General features: G+C 40.2%; 2 protein-coding genes and 1 long non-coding RNA gene across 17 annotated transcripts in view; 2 read left to right on the forward strand and 1 right to left on the reverse strand.

The window, feature by feature from the left end:
* Positions 1-26,543, forward strand: part of GPM6B (glycoprotein M6B) — a 199,001-nt gene that overhangs the window by 169,393 nt on the left and 3,065 nt on the right. For 3 of the 4 annotated variants that reach the window (XM_040634400.1, XM_040634396.1, XM_040634382.1), the window contains one exon: positions 2,476-2,567. In XM_040634400.1, coding sequence (XP_040490334.1) covers positions 2,476-2,567 — 92 coding nt within the window. Of the gene's footprint in view, positions 1-2,475; positions 2,568-2,822; positions 3,999-26,543 lie in introns of those variants that run through there. The other variant, XM_008696376.2, reaches the window with a different exon arrangement.
* OFD1 (OFD1 centriole and centriolar satellite protein) overlaps positions 22,626-26,543 on the reverse strand; it is a 77,541-nt gene continuing 73,623 nt past the window's right edge. For 11 of the 12 annotated variants that reach the window (XM_040634346.1, XM_040634322.1, XM_040634335.1 and 8 more), the window contains 3 exons: positions 23,677-23,829; positions 23,066-23,133; positions 22,626-22,766 (listed from right to left, as the gene is read on the reverse strand). In XM_040634346.1, the coding sequence (XP_040490280.1) occupies positions 22,724-22,766; positions 23,066-23,133; positions 23,677-23,829 (264 nt within the window). In that variant the 3' untranslated portion in view covers positions 22,626-22,723. Of the gene's footprint in view, positions 22,767-23,065; positions 23,134-23,676; positions 23,830-26,543 lie in introns of those variants that run through there. The other variant, XM_040634338.1, reaches the window with a different exon arrangement.
* On the forward strand, positions 25,736-26,543 carry LOC121103556. Its single transcript, XR_005835812.1, has 2 exons — positions 25,736-25,895; positions 26,450-26,543. It is a non-coding gene; the product is annotated as an uncharacterized LOC121103556 (long non-coding RNA).

Here is a 26,543-nt window from a genome sequence, read left to right on the forward strand (position 1 = left end):
CTCATGATACTGTCTTCTAACTGGGCTTACTTAAAGGATGCAAGCAAAATGCAGGCTTACCAGGATATCAAAGCAAAGGAAGAACAGGAACTGCAAGATATCCAGTCTCGGTCAAAAGAACAACTCAATTCTTACACATAAATGTTTGCCAGAGTGTTACGGCCGACGAAGTGACAGCTCTGCCCACTCACGAGACGGCTGCTCTGCAGTGCAGATGTGTCCCCAGCAAACAACCTAAACACTTCACTGTCAGTCCTTTTCTTTACAGCAGATATTGGAGGTTTCATGTTAGCCATTTTAAAAGGCAACACTTTGACAAAATGATGGTTGATCTTTCTGAAATTGGTGGCACGTTCAGTTTTATCGGTAGAGTGATCCCACCAGGAGAGGCGATGGGAATATGGCCTGTTCCTTGAGAGGGACCAAGGCTGTGCTGGCATCAAGGAACGTGACCATCAATTCACATACGCCATCTGTCCTCCAGTCACTTTACCTATATAGGGAATAAAATGGAATTGGGGGGAGGGGGAGTTCCATTTCTGACAGCTGACATTTATTATAACTTTGGCTCAAAGACAATGTGATTCGTAACAATGGACTTTTTTTAAATTAGCTGCCTTCCCTAACCCTTAAGTCCAGGCCACATTAATCTCCGGATCCAATCAGAAATCTATTTTTCAGTAATGCTAAAAGGAGCTACTATAATTCTGCTACACTTGCCACTGAAGAAGCTGGGTTCTGACTCCTTGACAAGCTTTCTAAAATCAATTTTATAATAGATTTCCTTTAATAAAATGGCCCAGTTGTCATCATTCTTCCTGGGAAATAAATAAATGTCAGCTCTGCCTTAATGAGTATTTGTTTTAAATTTCTAAGAACTTATTTTACACAGGAGACCCCAAATCCTTCATAGACTTTGGTTCCACCAATGGTTTTCCTAATTAAGAAGTGTTACCTTATTAAAATGACCACCATTCTAAACCATTTTTATGTGGTCTGAATAGCAAGTTTACAGTTTCATACCAACTATCTAAAACCTAAAACAAATAGACCACAGACCTCCTCCTCCTTTTATAGACTTGAATACTTAAGTAATTTAAATTAGGGTTGGTATTTATTTCATTTTTTAAATCTTTCCTGGAATAATAAAAGTTCGAGGTTCAGCAGAAAAAAAACAAAAAAAACCCACCTGCTTGAGTTTAAGCCATTTTCAAAAGAAACTTGCCTTCTAATTCATTGTGTTCCAGAACATTGAGTGACTGTAGGTATTGGGTGTTAGTGATGGTAACCTTTGTGTTGTTCTTTATGAAATGATACTTATAACTGTTGGGTGCATCAGTGCTTTTTAAAAGGGGCTGCATAATATAGGGTTAACTATGTATATTCATGTTAAGAATTAACTTGTGGTTTGGCTGTTTCCTGGATTTTAAAACATATACATGTGCAGAAATGTACTAAAATGAAAGGAAGCATACCTTTATCAAAATGCTATTAAAATTGAACAAGTATAATATTTCATTTGGATTCTTTTTGTTGTTGTTGTTAATGCCTATTTGGATCACAGCAAGTAACTATAGGTATTGGGTATTAGTGATGGTAAGCTTTGTGTTGTTCTTTATGAAATGATACTTATAACTGTTGGGTGCATCAGTGCTTTTTAAAAGGGACTGCATAATATAGGATTAACTATGTATATTAATGATTTGTGTTCCCTGAATTTTAAAACATACATGATAGAAATGTTTTAATTTTAAAAAACATATTTTTATCAACATCTTATTAAAATTGAAAAATCCACAAATATGATATTTCATTGTTTTGTTTGCTTGGTTGGTTAATGCCTAAAAATGTGTACTTTTGGTTTTTTTAATTGGGAGACGCTCTCTTCTTCTGTGTAGAACAGTTGTTCCAGAATAGCTTGTTTTGTTTTCCTGTTGCATGACAGACTTAAATATTTTTTTCCAGCAGTGGAGGTGCTGTTAGAGTCCAGTGTTCTAGAACAGGCAGTGTCTCAAGCCTAATTTTACTTTTCTAATTCTGATAACTAATACAAAGAATATTTTATTTTTTTAATGCTTTTGTGGAGGTGCTGTTAGAGTCCAGTGTTCTAGAACAGGCAGTGTCTCAAGCCTAATTTTACTTTTCTAATTCTGGTAGCTCTTACCAGGAGTTTTTGAAAGTTTTGTTTAAGTAGTCTAATATTTTTTATGTAAAGAGCATTAAATTTTGCTATGTATAAATTTTTGTAACCTAACAGTGAATCAATATTTTCTATCAGTGCCAAGGGCTTCCTGTAGTTCTATTCAAGTGTTACAATAAATATTTGTAGATAATAGTCAATACTTGTGTATGCTTATTTTAAAGATCTATTTAGGTGGAAATAGTTGTGGATGTACTAAGAGTAATGCAATAAACGTATAGCTTCACTCACTTGCCTTTTTACCATACATAAATACTATCTTTCTCTGTCTGCAGTACGGTGTCATTTTTAGTACGCATTACCGAGATTTCACAGGTGTGTGGAAATCGTGTTTACAGGAGGGTGCCACCACCATCCCTACAGCTGTGTGAGTACAGAAATTTTCTGACTAGCGTCCACAAATGAAAGCAATTATACATATGGGATTAACACAAAGCTTAAGTGTGGGGAAAGTAAAAACAATGTTGAACCTTCCTAAGGGTCCATGTACCACTGGCTCCTTTACAACAAGGTAGAAAAGATCTAGATCTTAACAAAAAATGAAAAAGCGCTCCAGATGTAACAGTTACTCTCTAAAGCAGCAGAGCCAAGTCTGTTACTCAGGATTTCGTTTCACTATCAGTTTCCTTATCTGTGAGCATGATTACGCACTTGGATGTTCGTCATCGGAACTTTCTGAGTAAGGACCAGCTCGTGTCACTTACTGAGACACTGTCGTTTCTAAAAGAGGTGCCACCTCGGATCCTCGCCCTTCACGGTCAGCAATCAGGACCCCAGCGAGTATGCTGTCATACTACCTAATACCTTCTGGTTTTGTAGCATTTTGTGCAGTTGTTTCTTAAGCTATGTAATAAACTGTGTAAATCTGTCTAGATGAGATCACATGCTGTCTCTCAATAATTGACAGTGACCCTGCCGCAGAGCACAGGACCCTCTAGAGGGCAGAGTAGCAACTTCCTGTTTCTCCAACTCTGCCTTGTGAAACCTTTTTTTTAAATTGGTAAAGAGATGAAAATAAAGTCACAATTTAAGTCCATTTAAAAACGACAACTTAAGATCCCACAATAAAAACCTTGAAAAAAATCCTCTCAAGGCTTTTTAATGCTAGGATAGTCCTACTATTAGAAGACTTAGACCCTCCCTTTGGTAGTTTCTTCTCCTAAAGCATGACCTCTTTCTCTAGCCAGTACAGGGCACATCTGTTCTCAGATGTTTGTGCAAAATTTCAAAATAAGTATTAGGATGAATAAAACTACAGAAAGTTCTGAGGAAACAAAAATAGAGTTAAAGTCAGGTTTGGCCAAGAACACCCTTTTTCCAACCTGTCCCCCAGCCTTCCTCACTGTTTTTGATATTAGAACTTGACCCACCTGGGGAAGATGTGAATAGAGATGTGTTCAGGGGGTCTTGTCCACGTGGAAGTGGGGGGGGGGTTCCACACATGACACATCATGCATCCATATCCCTTCTAGAGGATGTAGCCATCTGAAAAGGTATATAAGAAATGTCTTTAAATGGGATCTGTCCTGATGTGGAATATTAAGAATTTAAGTTGACTGAAAAATGAAGCTATCAAACACCAAGCTATGGGGTTTGCAATGAGTTACTTAGACAAGATCTTTGAAAATACAAAGTGGGGATAAACTGAGTCACATCAAAAAGTGTTAAGAAGTTCGCTAAGGGTTCTGGTCCAAGATGGTGACACAGGAGACCCCTGAAGTCCTCCCCAGGACACAGCAAATGTGCCAGTACACCCAGATGATTATTTTTTTTTAAAGATTTTATTTATTTATTTGACAGAGATAGATAGATAGAGACAGCCAGCGAGAGAGGGAACACAAGCAGGGGGAGTGGGAGAGGAAGAAGCAGGCTCATAGCGGAGGAGCCTGATGTGGGGCTCGATCCCACAACGCCGGGATCACGCCCTGAGCCGAAGGCAGAGGCTTAACCGCTGTGCCACCCAGGTGCCCCAGATGATTTTTTTTCTGAAAAAAATCCAACTAGCTGAGCTACTCTTCCGCATCTGGCAATCCAGAAAATACACACACTGAAATGGGCAGGAAAAGCTGAGCCAAGCCCTCACCATAAACCCCAAGCCCAACACGATGCCACACAAGCAGCTGGAAGCTGCCAACTCCAAGGTTCTCCCTGAAAAACAGTTTGGACCCCACGTTTAGCACCTCAACTTTTAGGACTGAGAGATGGGCCCCTAAAACACCTCTTAAAGCCAACAGGGCTTGTATCCACGAGACCAGACACAGGAGACTAACAAAGAAATGGCGCTTCGGCAGCCCTAGAGGACTATCCCCTGAGCTTTCCCCAGCAAGGGTCTGTTTGCATATGTTAAAAGCTGTTGTCTCGGAGTCCAGCTTCTACATTGAGCACACCTCTAGGGCCTGCCTGCTCTTGCCACCAGAGAACAGGGAAGCCAGGGGGTGCCTCCCCTGTCCGCGCCCCTCCAGCCTGCCCCAGAGCACCCTGTCTCCCCGGAAGGGGGTCTACACATTGTGTCTCAGCTCTAGTAGCTGCCACCCAGCATAGCCCCCGAGCACCAGGCTCTGACAGCCAGTGCTGCTTGCTTTCAGGAGCTCCAGGGGACCGCAGCAAAAAAAAAAAAAGCAGTTTTTAATGGGCACAGGAGAAACACACCCCCAACTCCCCCACCTCCCTGGCCATGGCTAAATACCTCAGCCAAGTGCAGAGGAACTCGGCCTAGGGAAGATGGGAAAAACACCCATCACACAGCTTATACCAAAAAGAGGCATAACTTTCCCAGCTGCTGAGAGTCTGGCTTCTAATTAAACTGCATCTATGTGCCGTGATCTTACCCACTGGAACACTAAGCAGTCCTGACAACTAGTAGGAAGCACCAAGAACAAAAAAGTTGTCTTAGACAATCACAAAAATTTAAAAAGCAAGCAAGCGCTTGGGCCAGCCAAACTGAGCAAGTTCACTTCCTACACAAGACCACTCTCGCCTGGGACAGGTGGCTGTTTAAGGGGTAGAAAACAACACACAGAATGAAGCAAAATAAGAGACGGTGGAGCGTGTTCTAAACAAAAGAGTAACACTCCAGCAAAAGACCTTAATGAAATAGAAATAGGTGACTTGCCCAAGAGTTCAAATTAGCAGTTATACAGATGCTCACGGAGGTCAGAACAACACATGAACAAACTGAAAATTCCAACAAAGAGAAAATAAGTATCAAATCATACAGCTGAAGAACACAGTAAGAACTGAAAAATTCAGGAGAGGGATCAACAGCAGACTAGATCAAACAGAAGAAAGGATCAGCAAACTTGGAAAACGGGCCAGTGGAATTCATCCTGTCAGAGAGCCAGGAAGCCTGAAGAGTTCCAAAAAGTATCAATCTAAAGAAATGCACACAGAGACACAGTATAATTGCAGTGTCCAAAGTTAAAGAATCTTAAAGCAGGAAAAGAGGGGCGTCTGAGTGGCTCAGTTGGTGAAGCATCTGCCTTTGGCTCAGGTCATGATCCCGGGGTCCTGGGATCAAGTCCTGCATCAGGCTCCTTGCTCAGTGGGGAGTCTGCTTCTCCCTCTGCCTTTCCCCCTGCCTTGTGCTCTCTCTCACTCTCTCTCTCTGTCTCCCTCAAATAAATAAAATCTTAAAGAGAAAAGAGAAGAAAACCTTGTAACATACAAAGAAAACACCACAGGACTACCAACAGATTTGTCAGCAAAACCTTTGCAGGCCAGAAGGGCCAGAGAGAGTGGTATAGTCTATTAAATTGGTAAGAAAAAACTGCCAACCAGGAATACCACCCCCACAAAGTTGTCCTTCAGAACTGAAGGAGAGAGAGCATTTACCAGACAAGCAAGAGCTAAAGGAGTTCATTACCACTAGACCAGCCTGTTAGAGGGAGTTCCTAAAGCTGAAGAGATGCTAATTAGCAACAGGAAAACCTATCAAAGTATAAAGCTCACTCATAAAGGTAAACATACAGTTAAATTCAGAATACTCTAATGTTGTAACAGTGTCGGGTAAATCACAACTCTAGTGTGAAGACTAAGACAAAAGTACTAAAAATATATAATAATTTGCTAATGAGTATCGAACAATGTGGAGCTTTTGTGTATGTTCAAAGACAAGTTGTTATGAGCCTAAAACAGACTATCATAGGGGCACGTGGGTGCTCAGTCAGTTAAGCGTCTGACTCTTTATTTCGGCTCAGGTCATGATCTCAGGGTCGTGGGATTGAACCCTGCACTGGGCTCCGCGGTCAGCAGGGATCTGCTTGAGATTCCCTCCCTCTCCCTCTGCCCGCCCCCCTGCTTGCCCACTCTCTCAAATAAATGTATCTTTAAAAAAATAGACTGTTATACATACCTTATATGTAAGCTCCATGGTAACCACAAAGCAAAAACCTGTAGTATATACACAAAAGATGAAACCCACGGGTGCCTGGGCAGCTCAGTTGATCAGAAGTCTGCCTCCAGCTCCGGTCATGATCCCAGGGTCCTGGGATTGAGCCCCATGTCTGGTTCTCTGCTCAGTGGGGAGCCTGCTTCTCCCTCTCCCTCTGCCTGCTGCTCCCCCTGCTGCTTGTACTCTCTGTCCAATAAATAAAATCTTAAAAAAAAAAAAAATGAGACCCCAAGCATACCACTACTGAAAATCATCAAAATACAAAGGAAGAGAAAGAAACAAAGGAATCGCAAAACAACCAGAAAACAACAATATGGTGATAGTAATTTTGTACCTATCAATAATTACTTTAAATATAAATGGACTCAATTCCCCCAATCAAAAGACAAAGTGGCTGAATGGATAAAAAACCAAGATCCATAAATACGCTGCTCACAAAACACTCACTTTAAGGACACGCCAGACTGAAAGTGAAGGGATAGAAAAAGAGATTCTATGCAAATAGCCAAAACAAAGTAGGGGTAGCTATATATACATCAGACAAAATAGACTTTAAGCCAAATACGAGAGACAAAAGAAGTTCATCACAGAATCAAAGGGTAAATTCATCCAAAAAGAGAGCATTTGTAAATACTGACGCACCCAACATCAGAGCACACAAATATATAAAGCAAGTATTAACAGACCTCAAGGGAGAATTAGCAATATGATCACAACAGGGGATTTTAATACCCCCTTTTCAACAATTGAGATCATCCAGACAGAAAATCAATCAATAAGGAAACACTGGACTTCAACAACACATTGGACCAGATGGACTGAATCGACATTTACAGAACATTCCATCTGTTCACCTTAAAAATAAAACAGCCAGTTATTTTACCAGTAAAATGAGTTTATTCAGGAATAGCAGAGGAACTGCACTTCGAGCCACGCAAGCTATAGCAAACCATAGGCAGAGTCTAGAGAACAAAGGAGAGGAACCTTACAGAGGTAAAAGGAGGAGGAAAGGAGGGACTGCTCTGAACAGTCTCTTGGAGGAAAGCCCGAGTTCAGGGTGGCAATCGCCGGGCAAGGAGAAAACCTTCCTTCTGCTGAGGCAGCCAAGTGAACTTCTTCCTGCCTGGGAATACGAAGTAAGCTGTGATAGAAAGTTCGTGTGTGTGACAGCTTCCCCTCCAGGGCTTTCGGACTCCATTCTAAATCAAGTTTCCCTTTATTTCCACATTTCCCCCTTTTGATCAAGATCTTTCTCCAAAAGCATAACTGATCAAGAGTTGAGTTCTCTGTATTAACTGTTTTTGTCCCTTGGTGCCATGAAGAACCTTTCCCGGTTATCATGTCCCACATCAGAGGGAAAATACAGAGCAGTTACAAACCATTTAAGACCCCATTTGAGTAACAAGAAGGTTAGGAGGGAGAACTCTCGGGCATTTCCCATCCACAAGCTGTATCTTGTCAAGGTTGTACACACGAGATCAGCTCAAGGCACTGAGCCAGTGTCACCTTGTTGGGTACATCATTTCTACAAAGGTTTGGCAGGCCACAGGTACAAAACTTAAAATAATAGAGTAGAATTGAAAGTAGCAGGACAGGGGTGCCTGGGTGGCTCGGTCGGTTAAGTGTCCAACTCTTTTTTTTGTGTGTGTGTGTAAAACTTTTATTAAAAATTAATCACAAGGAATCATGGAACAATACATCAAAAGCTAATGACGTACTGTATGGCGACTAACATATCATAATAGAAAACAAATAAAAAAATTAATCATTATTAATGGAACAAGAAAAAGAAAAATGGAAAAAGAGAAGAAAAGAGGAAAAGCTCAGCCAGAGAAGTGTCCAACTCTTGACTTCAGCTCAGCTCACGATCTCGGGGTCGTGAGATTAAGCCCAGCATTGGGGTCCATGTTCAGCACAGAGTCTGCTTGAGATTCTCTCTCTTCTCTGTCCCTCCCCCTGCTCGCACTCGCTCTCTAATAAAAATTAAAAAAAAAAAAAAGTAGCATGACAATTCCAAATTATATCATGGCTCTGAACTAGGACCCTAGGCCTGAAGGTAGCCAACTGAACAGATCAAGGGACCATGGAGAATCAGGTAAAACTTGCTACAACCACTGTGCTTGCTCCCTGACTCTGTGTAATTGGATTTCTACCGATCCAGAGCATCTCCCCATGTGCAACAGGGAGTATCTGCGATTGCACAATTAGCTCCTTGTGCACCAAGTAGGTAATCCAGGGCTGTGTGTCCAGATCTACTTCACCCGACGAGTCAAGGGATCATTGCTGGACGGCTGCTGCTTTGGCGGTGGGGCATGTTAGGTCTCCCAATAGAGGCCCACCCGTGGCAGCTGTGTACGGCTCCTGGAAGGTCCCATTTCAGGGGGCTATGGAGGTTTAGTGGGGTGGGCTAATGGGGGAAGCTTCTGACTTCTTATGGATGTTGACAGGGACAGTTAAACGTCCCAATAAGGGCTGACCTCCAACTTGCCAGCTATCTAAACACTGCCCATGGGAAATGCCATCCACTGCAGACAAAAATGAAACCAGGTGGGGTACAGAGTTTTCCGAGACAGAAAAAGAAACAGAGAGAGAGAGAGAGAGAGAGAGAGAGCATGAGCCATGGGGGGAGAGGCAGAGGGAGAGGGAGAAGCAGACTCTCCACTGAGCAGGGAGCCTGACGTGGGGCTCTATTCCAGGACTCTGGGATCATGACCTGAGCTGAAGGCAGACACTTCACTGACTGAGCCACCCACGCGCCCCCTCGATTGACTTTTTCAAGGCAGGAATCAGAGGAATTGGCACGACATTCTGTGAGGTACCATCCCATCCTGAAAGGGTCTTTTCTGAAAGCCTTGCAAAGAGGAATTAGCCCATCCGCATCTCCCTTGCAGGGGAATGGATCATATTTAGATAGGGAAAAGAATGTGGGGGGTGCAAATGTCATACGATTGGCAAAGGTGCAAGTGCTGGGCTGAACTAGTACAGTTATGGTTGGAGGAAGTTTGAGACAAGGTGTGAGAACACCTGGCTGTAAATAGCCTAATCCGATAGCTAACACCCATAGACTTGCGGGTATAATCAACAGTGGCATTTGGGACTAAGACAACTGGCGACACATAAGACCAAGGGATCTCTGACATAATGAACCTATCTGTTTCTGGATGGATTCGACAGTCAGACAGGTTTCCCGTTTTTGCAACAGATTGGGAAACATGGATCAGAACATTGTCCTCCCGAACAAGAGAGGAAGAAATTAAATAAGCAGCAACAGCAAGAAAAAGGCATACAGGCCTGGTCGGTCACCGTGGGAAAGCAGTCTCCTTTAGCTTCATCCGTTTCAACTTCCGGAATCTTTACTTTCAGGTCACCAGACAGTGTGTGTCCAGTCAGGGTCTGGCACTTGCTTAGTTGTGATACCTGGATCCAGAGCATATTCCTTGATGGCTGGCAGCACAAGCGGTGGTTAACAGTCCCTGACAGGGCCTCTCCATGGGGCTGAAGTATCCTTCTGGAGGTGTCTTTCCCAGTGACAAAATCTCTGGGCTGCAGATTATGACGATGCTTTCATCTCCCAACAGTGCGCCATGCAAGCCTGTCCTACCGAAGTGGGATTATTCCGTGCGGACTTGATTGGGCTTTTGCAAAACAGGCAACTGTGGGTCAAAGGTCACAGGGGGCTGGGTGTACTGGACACCCTGATACAGAAAGAACAGGTTCTCACTGAACTTACGCAAATATATTGTCACGGAAAAGAAGACTACTTAATACGAGTTTCAGAATTCTGGAGGGATCAGGTAAAGAAAAAAAGATAAATGCTTCAATCATTGGTACCAAATTATTTTAAGTTACAGACAGCTTAAGAGAAGGGGAAAAGGGGGCAGGGTCCTTCAAATCTGGAAAACAAAACATTAAAGCAGTTTTCCAGTAGAGTTTTAGAAATTCTTACCCAGTTCAATGTTATGATCTTAAAGTAATCGAAAACCTGTATTCTAGAGCACCTGTCAAATTCCTTTTTCATGAATCTCTTTGAAGATGAAACACTTCTGTAGAAACATTTGTCATAAAAGCATCAGAGTAAAACAATAACTGTAAATGACCAAAGACTTAAAAATGGCCACAAGATCTGATAAGAGTTCACTCACATACACATACCGAAAAGACCAGTGATGCAACTGACAAGTCAATATGGTTCATGCTGTGACATACATTTTATTAACTAGTTACTAATGCATTTGACAAATTAGTTACTATTTTTCAAAAATTCAATTAACATACGGGGTATTAGTTTCAGAGGTAGAGTTCAGTGATCCATCACAGTTGTATCGAACACCCAGTGCTCATTCCATCACGTGTCCTCCTTAATGCCCATCCTCCTGTTACCGCATCTTCCTGACCCTCTCCCCTCCGGCAGCCCTCAGTTTGTTTCCTATGGTTAAGAGTCTCTTATGGTTTGTCTCCCTTCTCTGACCATGCCTTATTTTATTTTCCCCTCCCTTCCTCTATGCTCCTGTTTTGTTTCTTAAATTCCACATATCAGTGAAATCGTGTAATTGTCTTTCTCTGATTAGCTTATTTTGCTTAGCATAATACCTTCTAGTTCCACCCATGTCCTTGTAAACGGCAAGATTTCATTTTTTGATGACTAATATTCCATTGTGTGTGTACGTGTTTGTCTATATATATATATATATACTGCATCTTCTTTATCTGTGACATACATTTTAAAATTATGATTGATAACACTGTAGCAGTACATATCAGAATTTTTTAAAGTTTCATGTAATTTTTGGAACACACCCATTAACACACACCTATACAAACACAAAATAAGGAAGGCTTAGTATTCCTAATTGGACAATGCTTCCTATGTAATTTAGCATATCAAATGAGCCTAATTAGTGTACCATCTCTGTTTTTATAAAGAGAGAATGTTTTGAGATGTTCCAGGGACCCACTAGAAATTGAGTCTGAGGCCAAAAAAAATTTCATTTAAAATTTTAATTTTGAGAAGTTTGTCAAGAGTATCAAAAGGTTTGAAAAAAAAATATCAAAGGTTTGGACACTTGGGTAACAGGGTTACAGAAAATTATAAAACAATACTTAATTGTCTACTTACCCAGACTGACAAAAAGATTCCAAGTATAAATATAGATCACACTGCTTCAAAAGCTGTCACTCTTTTTGAAGAGACAACACTCAGCTTTTCTAAGTAATCAAAGATCTGATCAAGATAAAACAGAGGGTGAGGGATGGACTAAATGGGGCACTTGTGATGATGAGTACGGGGTGTGAATATATTAAGTGATGAATCACTGAATTCTACTCCTGAAACCAATATCACACTATATGTTAACTAACTAGAATTTAAATAAAAATTTGGGGAAAAAATGAAAAAAATAATAAAAAATAAAAAGTGACTTCCACAAAGAAAAAGATAAAACACGGAATCTTTGTTTCCCAGGCAGATTACATTTAAAGTAAAGACACTTTGTTTACAATTTCTTACTAAGAACAGACCAATAATGTACCACTGTTATTCAACATGGTACTAGAAGTCCTAGTCTCAGCAACCAGACAACAAAAAGAAACAAAAGGCATCCAAATGGTCAAGGAAGAAGTCAAGCCTTTACTCTTCATAGATGACATCACATTCTATGTAGAAAACCCCAAAGACTCCACCAAAAAATTGCTAGAACTCATATATGAATTCAGCAAAGTCGCAGGATATAAAATCCATGTGCAGAAATCTGTTGCATTTCTGTACACCAATAATGAAGCAGCGGAAAGAGAAATCAAGGAATCAATCCCATTTACAATCGCACCAAAAACCATAAGATACCTAGGAATAAACCTAACCAAAGAGGTGAAAGATCTGTACACTGAAAACTATAGACCACTGATGAAAGAAATTGAAGGTGATACAAACAGATGAAAAGCATTCCATGCTCATGGATTGGAAGAACAAATTTTGTTAAAATGTCTATACTACCCAAAGCAATCTACACATTCAAAGCAATTCTGATCAAAATTACACCAGCGTTTTTCACAGACCTATAACAAACAATCCTAAAATTTGTATGCAACCAGAATAGACCCTGAATAGCCAACTAATGTTGAAAAAGCAAAACAAAGCAGGAGGCATCACGATCCCAGACTTCCAAGCTCTATTGCAAAGCTGTGATCAAGACAGCATGGTACTGGCACAAAAGCAGACACATGGATCCATGCAACAGAACAGAGAACCCAGAAATGGACCCAGAACTACATGGTCAACTAATCTTCGACAAAGAAGGAAAGAATATCCAGGGGAAAAAAGACAGTCTCTTCAACAAATGGTGTTGGGAAAATTGGACAGCTACATGCAGAAGAATGAAACTGGACCACTTTCTTACACCATACACAAAAATAAATTCAGAAAGTCCTAAATGTGAGACAGGAAACCATCAAAATCCTAGAGGAGAAAACAGGCAGCAACCTCTTTGACCTCAGCTGTAGCACCTTCTTACTAGACACATCTCTGGAGGCAAGGGAAACAAAAGCAAAAATGAACTGTTGGGACCTCACCAAGATAAAAAGCTTCTGCAAGGTGAAGGAAACAATCAACAACACTAAAAGGCAACTGACAGAATGGGAGAAGATATTTGCAAATGACATATGTGATAAAATGTTAGTATGCAGAATATGTAAAGAACTGATACAACTCAACACCCAAAAAACAAATAATCCAAATAAAAAATGGACAGAAGACACGAACAGACATTTGTCCAAAAACGACACGCGAATGGCCAACAGACACATGAAAAGATGCCCCACGTCCCTCAGCATCAGGGAAATGCAAATCGAAACCGCAACGAGGTCCTACCTCACACCTGTCAGAATGGCTGTAATTAACAACTCAGGAAACAGATGATGGCGAGGATGCAGACCACTTTTGCACTGTTGGTGGGAATGCAAACTGGTGCAGCCACTCTAGAAAACAGTATGGAGTTTCCTCAAAAAGTTAAAAACAGAGCTACCCTATGACTCAGCAACTGCACTACAAGGTATTCATCCAAAGGATTCAAAAATGCTGATTCAAAAGGGCACATGCACCCCAATGTTTATAACAGCACTATCAACAATAGCCAAATTATGGAAAGGGCCCAGATGTCCATCGACCAATGAATGGACAAAAAAGATGTGGTATATGGGGGCACCAGGGTGGCTCAGTTGGTTAAGTGTCCGACTCTTGATTTCAGCTCAGGTCATGATCTCAGGGTCAAGAGATGGAGCCCTGTGTTGGGCTCCATGCTGGGTATGGGACCTGCTTAAGAGTCCCTCTCCCACCCCCCATCTTAAAAAATAAACTGTGGTATGTATATACAATGGAATATTACTTAGCCATCAAAAAGAATGAAATCTTGCCATTTGCAACGGCACGGATGGAACTAGAGTGTATCATGCTAAGCGAAATAAGCCAGAGAAAGACAAATACCATATGATTTCACTCATATGTGGAATTTAAGAAACAAAACAGATGAACATAGGGGAAGGGAAGGAAAAGGAAGATAAAAAACAGAGAAGGAGGCAAACTGTAGGACTCTTAACTGTAGAGAACAAACTGAGGGTTGCTAGAGGGGAGGTGGGTAGGGGGATGGGCTAAATGGGTGATGGGCATTAAGGAGGGCACTGGTTGGGACAATCACTGGGTGTTTTATGTAAGATATGAATCACTAAATTCTATTCCTGAAACCAATACTATCCTATATGTTATCTAACTTGAATTAAAAAAATAAAAGCCTATCAATAATGTAAGAAATCTTTTCCTTTTAACAGAGACAAAAAACCACAAATTTTAATTTTGTACCAGGATACTTAATTTCTTTTAAAGATGTATGTATGTATGTATTTATTTATTTATTTGAGAGAGAGAGCTAGAGACCAAGAGAGAGAGAGACTGAGCAAGGAAAGGGGCAGAGGGAGAGAATATTCAAGCAGACTCCTGCTGAGCATGGAGCCCAACGTGGGGCTCAATCTCACCAGCCAAGAGATCAGTACCCAACCAAAACCAAGAGTCGGACGCTCAACTGACTGAGCCACTGGGACATCCCACGATCCCTTTTCCACAAACCTCCTATAGCTTTTTTGTCCACTTCAGTTTGCCCTTTGTTCTTTCCCTTTCCGAAACAGCCAGCTTTCCTTTAGGATAAAATCACTTTCATTTTCCTCAACAAAATACACGTCCATTTCTCATACCTTCTTTTACCAAAAACACACATCCTACTTTCTTTGCACACTTTTCATTTATAGCTGTTTTCTTTCATGCTTATTGTTTCTAGCGGTTGTATTTTTACGTGTATTTAAAATTCTTAACCCTTAGAATCCTTAATTCCCAGCAAAAACTAAAATGTAAGCAATTGTGGACTGGCAAATTTATAAATACATTTTATCATTTCTAGAACCATGTGCTTTTATCATAGAACATTTTCTCAGCATGGCATGAAGTGTGTTTACTAGTAGACCCAAACACCTTTAGTTTCTCTGTAATAAGAAGCCAAAAGTGGATAAATGTATGTTCAGTAATGTTTTAGTATTTTATCTTGTTTAAAAAATTATCCAGATATTCAATGAAATTCCATCACTTAATTTAACTCAGCAAAACTCTCAAGTTTGGAGTTACCAAAAAAGATCTGGGGAAGCTATTTTTAACCACACATGCCATAAAAACATAATTACTGCACCTAAAAACTCTTACCCCATTTTCGTTTATCTAGTCATGCTGTTCCCACCAATTATGTTTAGATCACTCACAAAAACTTCATGAGACATTAGACAATGCCAGCCATCGTCTTAACCAAATTTTCTTGCTGACAGATTTTGCAGTAGAGATAGCATTAACTTTACTAATAAACCCAGGTAGAATAAAAGTTGTATGTTTGCGTTATAGTCAATATTGATAATCTAAGACATATCTGTCTTAATTAAACTAACAAACTAGCTTCTATTTACTGATTATCCCAGAACATGTGAACCCAAAAAACCTCTGGGTTAGTTTACTTAATTTATATATGCACTTTTTTTTCTTTAAGCCAATTAAATAGAGCTATTTACAAATTAACTTTGGCAATACTATCTGTAAGTAGAAAAATGTAGACATACGTAAACAGACAAACACAGAGCTCTTAAGAGCTTCTGCTTAAAAAACAAAACAAAACAAAACAAAACAAAACAAAACAGGGGCACCTGGGTAGCTCAGTCGGTTGGGCTTCTGCCTTTGGCTCAGGTCATGATCCCAGGGTCCCGGGATCAAGCCCCACATTGGGCTCCCTGCTCAGCAGGGAGTCTGCTTCTTTCTCTCCTGCTCCCCCTGCTTGTGCTCTGTCAAATAAATAAATTAAATTAAAATAACAAAAAACCTTAGCCATGTGTCAAGTACAAAACTCAAAAGAACAGCTGGATCCAAACTATGTTTCTGGAAGACAGATTAAAGTTACCCACTCAGAAGGCCAACGTTTGTTTTGTTTTTGCACGGAAGATTTTTATTTGCATGCTGTTAAGGATCCTTTATAGAGCTGTTTTTTTAAAATCATTTTGTCTTTTAGAAGCTTCTGCATACCAAAGAATGCACTCCATTGTCTCTGAGAGGGTGGGGATCCTCTCTTTTTAAGGGTGCCCCTTAAGGTGGATTTATGTAAGTCAAAGTTTCCCCAGAATGGCCATTACGATTCCAAATTATCCAAAAGTCTGCCTATTTTCCACAAAGGCCAAGAGCCTGGTCCAAGGACTAGGGCAAACCCATCTTGCCTTTAGATTCCCTAAAGTGTCTTAACTACAAGGGACCCTGTTTTCTAACAAGTGGTTCAGAAACACTGGGCATCACGTGTTTCCCCCTTTTCAACAGGATAGGTTACTTACCAAGAAGGTGCAGCAAACAAACAGGACAAACAAAAACCAAAGAGTGCTCACCAGGTAGGGTGGTGCCTTCATAAAAACAAAAACAGATACCGAATCAAGTCAGAGAGCTCAACCAAGGGAGGGAGCTCGAATCTGAGAGGAGATCTACCCAACTGAAAGAAAAAAGACGAGTCGGGGAAGTGGAGAGCACAAAGGGCTCAAGTAGGTACCACACACAGTTCTGAGGGTTGTTAGTTCCTCAGGGGTTCATCTCCTTCAGATCCCACTTCTGATCACCAAGTAATGTGAACTTTAAAAATAAAATAGCAAGTTATTTTACTGGCAAAATGAGTTTATTCAGGAATAGCAGAGGAATGGCAAGTCAGAACATGCAAGCTAGGGCAAAGGGTGCACAACGGAAAGGAACATTACTTTATATAGAAAAAGGAGGAAGTTGGGAGGGGCTGCTTTGAATGAAAGTCTATTGGAGAAAAACAAGAATTTAGGGCAGTGATGGTTACTTACTGGCTGAACTGTTGCAGTTTCTCATTGGGTAGGCTGTAGCTGAGCTAGAAATAGAAACTCTTCCTTCCTCCTGCTGGAGCAATAAACTGAACTTTTTCTGGCATAGGAATGAAGTAAGCTCCGATGGAAAATTCATGTGTGGGAGAACTCCCCCCTACAGGGCTTCCCAACTCCATCCTAAGTAAAATTTCCCTTTATTAATTTTCACACATCCAACAGGAGCAGAATACACATTCTTCTCAAGCATACACAGAACATTCTCCAGGACAGATCATATGTTAGGCCACAAAACAAGTCAAGAAATTTAAGAAGACTGAAATCATGTCAACCATAATGGTGTAAAACTAGAAACCAATTATAAGAATAAAGCTGGAAAATACACGTAGTAATTAAACAACATGTTCTGGACCAACAAATCGGTCAAAGAAAGAGAAATAAAAAAAATCTTGAGACAAATGAAAAGAGAAACACAACATACCAACACTTCTGGGATGCAGTAAATGCTTTTCTAAGAGGGAGTTTATAGCAGTAAATGCCTACATTAAGAAACAAGAAAGAGCTCAAATACAAAACCTACCTTTACATCTCAAGGAACTACAAAAAGAAAAACTAAGCCCAAAACTAGCAGAAGGAAGGAAATACAAAGATCAGAGAAGAAATAAATGAACTAGAGACTAAAAAGACAATAGAAAAGATCAATGGAACCAATAGCTGGGTTTTTTGAAAAAGATAAAACCTTTGGCTAGATTAACCAAGAAAAAAAAAGAGGACTCGAAAGTATAAATGAAAGACGAGACATTACAACTGATACCACACAAGTATTATTATGAGCAATTATACCCCAACGAACTGGACAACCTAACAGAAATGGATAAATTCCTATAAACTTACAACCTACCAAAACTGAACTATGAATAGAAAAATCTGAAGAGACCAGGGTGCCTGGGTGGCTCAGTCGTTAAGCGTCTGCCGTCAGCTCAGGTCATGATCCTGGGGTCCTGGGATCAAGGCCCACATCTGGCTTCCCTTACATTCTAGTTGCCCTTTTAAACTGCAGCTTTCTGTGTGTGTGTGTGTGTGTGTGTGTGTGTGTGTGTGCGCGCGCGCGCGCGCGCGCATGGTCTCTCTCTAATGAATAAAATCTTAAAAAAAAAAAAAAGAAAAAGAAAATCTGAAGAGACCAATTACTAGTAAGGAGATCAAATCAGTAATCAAAACTCTCCCCACAAAAAAAGTCCAGGACCAGATGGCTTCGCTGGTGAATTCTACTAAACATTTCCGAAAGAACTAACTCCAATTCTTCTCAAACTCCTCAAAAACAAAAAAAGGGAACACTACCAAACTGATTTTACAAGGCTAGCATTAACCTGATACGAAACTAAATAAGGACTTTATAAAGAAAATAAAATTACAGGCCAACATCCCTGATGAACATAGATGCAAAAAATCCTCAACCAAATATTAGCAAATTGAATTCAACAGTACATTAGAAGGATTATACACCATGATCAAATGGAATTTATTGTTAAGGATTCAAGGATCTGGAAGTCAATCAATATTCTACAACACGTTAACAAAATGAAAGATAAAAATCATATAATCATTCCACTAGATGCAGAAAAAGCATTTCACAAATTCAACATCCTTTCATGATAAAAACTCTCAACAAACTGAGTATAGAGGGAACATGCCTCAACACAATAAAGGCCACATACAACAAGCCCACAGCTAATATACTCAACGATGGAAAGCCTCAAGTTTTTCTGTTAAGATTAGGAACAAAACAAGGATGCCCACTCTTGCCACCTTTATCCAACACAGTACTTGAAGACCATGCCAGAGCGATTAGGCAAGGAAGAGAAAAGCCATCCAAATCAAAACGTAGTAGTAAAATGGTCTCCATCTGCAGAAGACATATTATATATAGAAAACCCTAAAGATTCCACCAGAATACTGTTAAAACCAAGAAATGAATTCAGTAAAGCTGCAGAACAAAAAATCAATATACAGAAATCTGTTGTGTTTCTATACACTAATAATGAAGCATCAGAAGAGAAGTTAAGAAAACAGGACCATTTACAATAGCACCCAAAAGAATACTTAGGAATAAATTTAATCAAAGAAACGAAAGATCTGAAAACCATAAGACAATGAAGAAACTGGAGATACATATAAATGGAAAGATATTCCATGTTCATGGACTGGAAGAATATTGTTAAAATGTTCATACTCCCCAAAGTGATTGACATATTTAATGCAATCCCTATCAAAATTCCCAAGGCATTCTTTCACAGAAATAGAAAGAACAATCATAAAATTTGTATGAAACCACAAAATAAAATAAATAAAACTCCAAATAGCTAATCTTAAGAACGAATTCAGCTGGAAGCATCACACTTCCAGATTTCAAACTACAGTACAAAGCTATAATAATCAAACTAGGGAGGTACTGGCATAAAAACAGACAACTAAATCAATGGAACACAATAAGAGAGCCCAGAAATAGGGGCGCCTGGGTGGCACAGCGGTTAAGCGTCTGCCTTCGGCTCAGGGCGTGATCCCGGCGTTATGGAATCGAGCCCCACATCAGGCTCCTCCACTAGGAGCCTGCTTCTTCCTCTCCCACTCCCCCTGCTTGTGTTCCCTCTCTCGCTGGCTGTCTCTATCCTGTCGAATAAATAAATAAAATATTAAAAAAAAAAAAAAAGAGAGCCCAGAAATAAATGCATTCATATATGACCAATTAATTTACAACAAATGAGCAAAGAATATACAAGGATACATAGAGGAAAGGGGAAGAAGCAACAATAAATGGTATTGGGAAAATTGGATAGGCACATGCAAAAGAATGAAACTGGATCCCTATCTTACACCATATACAAAAGGCAATTCAAAGTGGATTAAAGACTTGGAACATAAGACCTGAAACGGTAAAATTCCTGGAAGAAAACACAGCAGGTAAGCTCTTTGACATCAGTCTTGGCAATGATTTTTTGGATTTGACACAAAAATGAAAGGCAACAAAAGCAAAGATAAACAAGTGAGGCTACATCAAATTAAAAATCTTCCACACAGCAAAGACCACCATCAACAATGTAAAAAAGCCAACCTGTCCAAGGGGAAGAAAGGATTTGCAAAGGGTTAATATCCAAAATATACAAAGAACTCATATGACTGAATAGCAAAAAACAATTCAATTAAAAAATGGGCAGAGGAACGGAATTTTTTTTTTTGAAGATTTTACTTATTTTTAAGTAATCTCTAACACCCAATCTGGGGCTCAAACTTACAACTCTGAGATCAAGAGTCGCATGCTCCACCGACTGAGCCAGTCAGGTGCCCCTGAACAGACATTTTTCCAAAGACAACATACAGGTGCATGAAAAGGTGCTTGATATCACTAACCATCAGGGAAGTGCAAATCAAAACCACAATGAAATATCACGTCACACCAGTTAGGTTGGTAACCATCAAAAAGACAAGAGATAACAAGTGTTGGTGAGGTTGTGCACTGTTGGTGGGAGTATAAATTGGCACAGCCACTATGGTTAATAGTATGGAGGTTCCCCTCCAAATTTAAAAAATACAAGTACCCTATGATCCAGCAATCCCACTTCTGGGCACTTATCCAAAGGAAATGAAAACAGGTTCTTAGAGAGCTATCTGGACTGCCATGTTCACTGCAATATTATTCACAATAGTCAAGGTATGTAACCTTAAGTGACCATCAAGGAGGGATGACGAGTAAAGATGATGTGCGGTATGCATTATATATACAGGGTATGTACATGTACACAATGGAATATTACTGAGCCATGAGAAAGAAGGATCTCCTTCTCCTTGCAACAATACTTTGAGGGAGTTACGCTAAGTGAAATAAGGCAGAGAAATACAAATACTGTGTGTTCTCACTTACATGGGGAATCTTAAAAAGGTGAACTCCTAGAAACAGACTGAACTGGTGGTTACCAGGAGCTGGGAAGTGGGGAAGGGAGATGTTGGTCAAAGAGCACACACTTCCAGTTACAAGATGAGTCAATTCAGAAAACCTCAGGTACAGCACAGTGATTACAGTGAATAATATTGCATCATATACTTAAAAGTTGCTATGTTCTCACCCTGAGTGGTGATTATGTGACATGATGCGGGTGTTTGCTCACGCTGTGGCGGTCATCATTTTGTAATATGTAAGTATACCACCTCACCACGTTCTATACCTTAAATTCACACAATGTGATAGGTCAATTTTATCTGAAAGCTGGAAGAAAAAAAAGACGTTATGAGGTGGTGCTGAAAGAAAGATGCCAAGTTCTTGGTGGCAATAGGATTCAATGTTTGATATGCTAAGTGTGATAATGATAATGCCTAGACGGCTTATTTCTTCAATTACTTTCAAAGGTATACTTCAGTGAAAAACTCCTTAGAAGCCTAAGCAATAACAAATATCAAAAAATCGCCTTCCCACTTCGTTACAATTCAGGGACCTAGTAAGTATCACTGGCAAAACCAATTCAACCCGGCCTGTACTTGTACAGGGAAATGATCTCTGGGACCTCACTGAAAAGACAGACCAGACAAACCCATCCCATGTTAGGAGCTGGGGGACTATGGGTTAGCACTTTAAGTCTCACATCCCAGGGAACCCCTCCAGTCCAGGGAAACTGGGTGGGTGGTCACCCGCAGGGCCGTTCTGTGTGCACTTTTTGGTGGCTCTACTGGCAGTGCCACTGAAGAACTTTTCCAAGGTGGTCCCACACACAAGATGCCGGACTGTGAGGTACAGGTGTGCAAAGATGAAGAAAGGGGAACAGCAAATGGGTTTCCTCCTCCCTTTCTGGAAGTTCTGCGGGTGCTGCATTGGAGTGTAGTTATCTTATTTGTTTGCTGTGTGGTTTCTAAAGGTCCCTCTGGAAAGGGATATCCAATGGGCGCCCCACTGCAAGTTGTGGGGTGTGTTCCGCAGGAGCAGCTCCAGAACAGCCCAGCTCAGGGGCAGCACTGGTCTCCCACCAGGGTATATACGACCTGGCTCTGCAACTTGATGGCCATGGGACCCTGATCAAGGCAGCAACTTCTCCGTGCCTCCTTTCCTCATCTGTAAAATGTTGTCACTGTACACATGCTTCATATGGATGATGTAAGAATTAAGTGAGTTAATACATATAAAGGTTTAAAATTATACCTGGTACACAGAAAGTGCTCAGGAAAGGTCACCTTCTCTTATCACCATCTAAGAAGGGGTTGTGTTCATTCTCAAGAAAAAGATGTGAAAAGTAAAGACCAGAGGTGATACTGTACTAGTTCTAACACCTGGGATGGAAAGACCTGTGTCCTTATTTTCAGGGACAGATCAGATGGAGAATGGGGGGGAAGATGGCCTCCTATTTGACAGGAGGTAGCCCAACTCTGGAGAGGAAAGGAACGCAGCTGAAACTTCCAAAATGTAGGCCTGAAACTTGACCAAGAAGTTTTCGAATAAATATAACCTATGACAAAAATGGGGAGGAAAAAAACTCATTCTAGTGTCATGCAAAGCCTAAAAAGGAAAAATTCTAAAGAGGGGTTACTTGACTAGATGATTTTTGGTTTATATACTATGATACCAAAGAAAATTATGAAAAACAAAATCACATGGGATTACACATAAAATCTTTATTGAGAATTTCGTCTTGTTACAGAGAATTCACAGGCCTTTAGTTACATTATATAGGTAAGATGCTGGACAGCAAATATGGTTACCAAAAGTCATCCGGTTCTTCATGAGAAAAGCCCGTGAAACTAAATTAGGGAAAGATAAAAACAATTTTAATTTACTAAATTCTTGTCAAGTTTATTCAGGGATCTTTATAATGTTCACATTCTTTCTCTGTGGAGTTTCTGCCCTTGCTTACAATTTCTCTCAGAAGCAATTTCACAAATTGAAAAATGCAACAGATTTTTTTTTTTTTTTGAAGTCCCTAATTTTGATTGTTTCACTAATTTCTTACAGGGAGACTCAAATACCTGAACATTTCCCTTGGTTGACCCACCAGAAACTTAATGGTCTGTGTAGGAACGCCATATTGAGGAAACCATACCTTTCGTCTTTTTCGCTAGATGGCAGTGTGTCCACTTCTGAGGCTTCTCTGCCAACCTTCTTTGAACTCTGATACAAAGAGGGAAAAGGAATTTTGAAATTACATGTGTATCCATTTTATTCAACACTTTGCTTTCTCTAAGGGCTAATCTGAGATACATATGCAATTTAAGAGTCTAAAAAAGAGGTGACTTTTAAACATGAAATTCAGCAAGCACATCAAAATAAACTATCTGCTACTCATTCTCAACACCCACAGTGTGTGAGACTTCAGTAAAATATCGAGGTCTCAGACAGCACTAATGCATTCAGTATTCATGCACAGACCTTTCGTTATATTTCTTTCTTGTTCTTAAAATGAAAGACAGCCTAACTTTTATAAAATTTGACAAATCAAAACCTCTTCAACCATTACCGAAGCAAAGCGATGAAATTTTGTCAAGAGTGTCATGTACCAAAAAGACTCAGGGCTCTATCTGAGCTGTGGATTTTCTATGCTTCCACCTTTTTGTCTCCAATGGAGAAGGCAGATTTGGGTCCTACGGTTTTCAAACAAACCAAAGCATCCCTCGGCACCCCCCTCCCCAGAAGGCCAGTCCACAGCATCAGCACCTTATCTGCCGTCTCCTGGTCTTGATCCTGCTGAATAATTTTCATGTATTTCTCTAAAGGATTTTCACCACAAACAGAGTTGTCTTTCATTTCTTCAACACTCATTTCTAACTCTTTTTCCATTTCAATCTTCAATGATTCTTCAATCATCCTCTGTGGAACAGACAGGTGCCAACACAGGAAATACACAAATACATTACAACAACTTGTAAGTGTTTAAAAAGGCATAGTAATATAACTTTGATCCTTTAAGAGCAACCTGCATGCCAAAGAACTATTTCTTTAATAGAAGTCATTACTACCAAAGGGGGGCAAGCAGGTCATCTCAATGAAGGAAGGGATTAATTTGCCTCAAGTGTCCTGTGCTTTACACCAAATTAACCAAAAGTGCAAGGAACATCCATATAGAAGATGAATTTCGGTAAGACTCAGCAGGTGTGTGAAGTGGGGCCAAAGTAACCCATGTGCCTGGGACCAGAATCATGACCTAGAAGGCCAGAAGAGAACCAGAGGAAGAAGAAGGGCAGGGGAGCCCCTGGAAGCCACTGCCGACCAGCAGTCACTTCCCCTGCGTTACTCTAGTCCCAGCTAACTGACATTGAAAGTCTTCTTTAAACCCCAGCTGAAATGGGAAGACCTATAGCAAAGCAAAGCCCACCTCCTTTATGGCTTGTTTCCAGGACCAGATGAGAATGCGTGCAAATAAGCTTGCAAAAGCTCCCCTTTGTTGCTAAACTCCTAAGGTCTATGTTATATACAGCCTTTCTCAGTGCTCTTAAGCAAAGAAGACTGGGATGCCTACAGCAAGATTTTAACACTAAACTTTAGTATAAAATTTGTATGGAACCTGGAAAGACCCAAATAGCCAAAGCAATCTTGAAAAAGAAGAACAAAGCTGGAGGTATCACAATGCCAGATTTCAAGATATACTACAAAGCTATAGTAATCCAAACAGAAAATAGACACATAGATCAATGGAACAGAATATAGAGCCCAGAAATAAATCCATGCTTATATGGTCAGTTGATCTATGACAAAGGAGGCAAGAATATAAAACAGGGAAAAGACAGTCTCTTCAGTAAGTGGTACTGGGAAAACTGAACCACTTTCTTAAACAAAAATAAAGTCAAAATGGATTAAAGACCTAAGTGTGCAACCTGAAACCACAAAAATCCTAGAAGAGAGCACAAGCAGTAATTTCTCTGACATCGGCCTTAGCAACATTTTTCTAGATATGTCTTCTGAGGCAAGGGCAACAAAAGCAAACAACAACAACAAAAAAAACCGAACACAAACAAAAACCTGTTGGGACTACATCAAGATAAAGAGCTTTAGCACAGTGAAGGAAACCAACAACAAAACAAAAAAACAACATATTGAGTGGGAGAAGATATTTGCAAATGATACATGAAATGAGGGGCTGATATCCAAAATATATAAAGAACTTACATAACACCAAAAACCCAAACAATCCAATTGAAAATGGGCAGAAGACCTGAAAAGACATTTCTCCAAAGAAGACACACAGTTGGCCAACTGACACATGAAAAGATGCTCCACACCACTTGTCATCAGGAAAATGCAAATCAGAACCACAATGAGGTATCACCTCACACCTGTCAGAACGGCTAAAATCAAAAAGACAATCAACAACAAGTGCTGGTGAGGACGTGGAGAAAAAGGAACCTTGTGCAGTGTTGGTGGGAATGCACGCTGGTGCAGCCACTGTGGAGGACAGTATGGCGGGTCTTCAAAAAATTAAAAACAGAATTACCATATGATCCAGTAATTCCACTACTGGATATTTACCCAAAGAAAACAAAAACAGTAATTTGAAAAGATACACACACCCCTGTGTTTACTGCAGCATTATTTACAATAGCCAAGATATGGAAGCAGCCCAAGTATCCATCCACAGATGAATGGATAAAGAAGAGGTGGTGTATACACACAATGGACTATTACTCAGCCATAAAAGGATGAGATCTTACCATCTGTGACAACACGATGGACCTAGAGGACATTATGCTAAGTGAAATAAGTCAGAGAAAGACAAATACCATATGATTTCAATTACATGTGGAATCTAGAAAACAAAACAAACGAACAAAGAAACAACAAACCCAAAACACACAGACTCAAATACAGAGAACAAACTGGTGGCTGCCAGGGAGGAGGTGGGTAGAGGAATGGGGGAAATGGACAAAGGGGACTAAGAGGTACAAACTTCCAGTGATAAATGCCACATTAAGAAGGTGCAGGGAATGCACGCTGGTGCAGCCACTGTGGAGGACAGTATGGCGGGTCTTCAAAAAATTAAAAACAGAATTACCATATGATCCAGTAATTCCACTACTGGATATTTACCCAAAGAAAACAAAAACAGTAATTTGAAAAGATACACACACCCCTGTGTTTACTGCAGCATTATTTACAATAGCCAAGATATGGAAGTTAGCTCAAGTATCCATCCACAGATGAATGGATAAAGAAGAGGTGTATACACAATGGACTATTACTCAGCCATAAAAGGATGAGATCTTACCATCTGTGACAACACGATGGACCTAGAGGACATTATGCTAAGTGAAATAAGTCAGAGAAAGACAAATACCATATGATTTCAATTACATGTGGAATCTAGAAAACAAAACAAACGAACAAAGAAACAACAAACCCAAAACACACAGACTCAAATACAGAGAACAAACTGGTGGCTGCCAGGGAGGAGGTGGGTAGAGGAATGGGGGAAATGGACAAAGGGGACTAAGAGGTACAAACTTCCAGTGATAAAATAAATAAGTTACAGTGATTTGAAGTACTGCACAGGGAATATAGTCAATAATACTGCAATAATGCTGTATGGT

The sequence above is a fragment of the Ursus maritimus genome, assembly GCF_017311325.1.
Source record: "Ursus maritimus isolate PB19 chromosome X unlocalized genomic scaffold, ASM1731132v1 scaffold_X1, whole genome shotgun sequence".
NCBI classification, from domain to species: domain Eukaryota; kingdom Metazoa; phylum Chordata; class Mammalia; order Carnivora; family Ursidae; genus Ursus; species Ursus maritimus.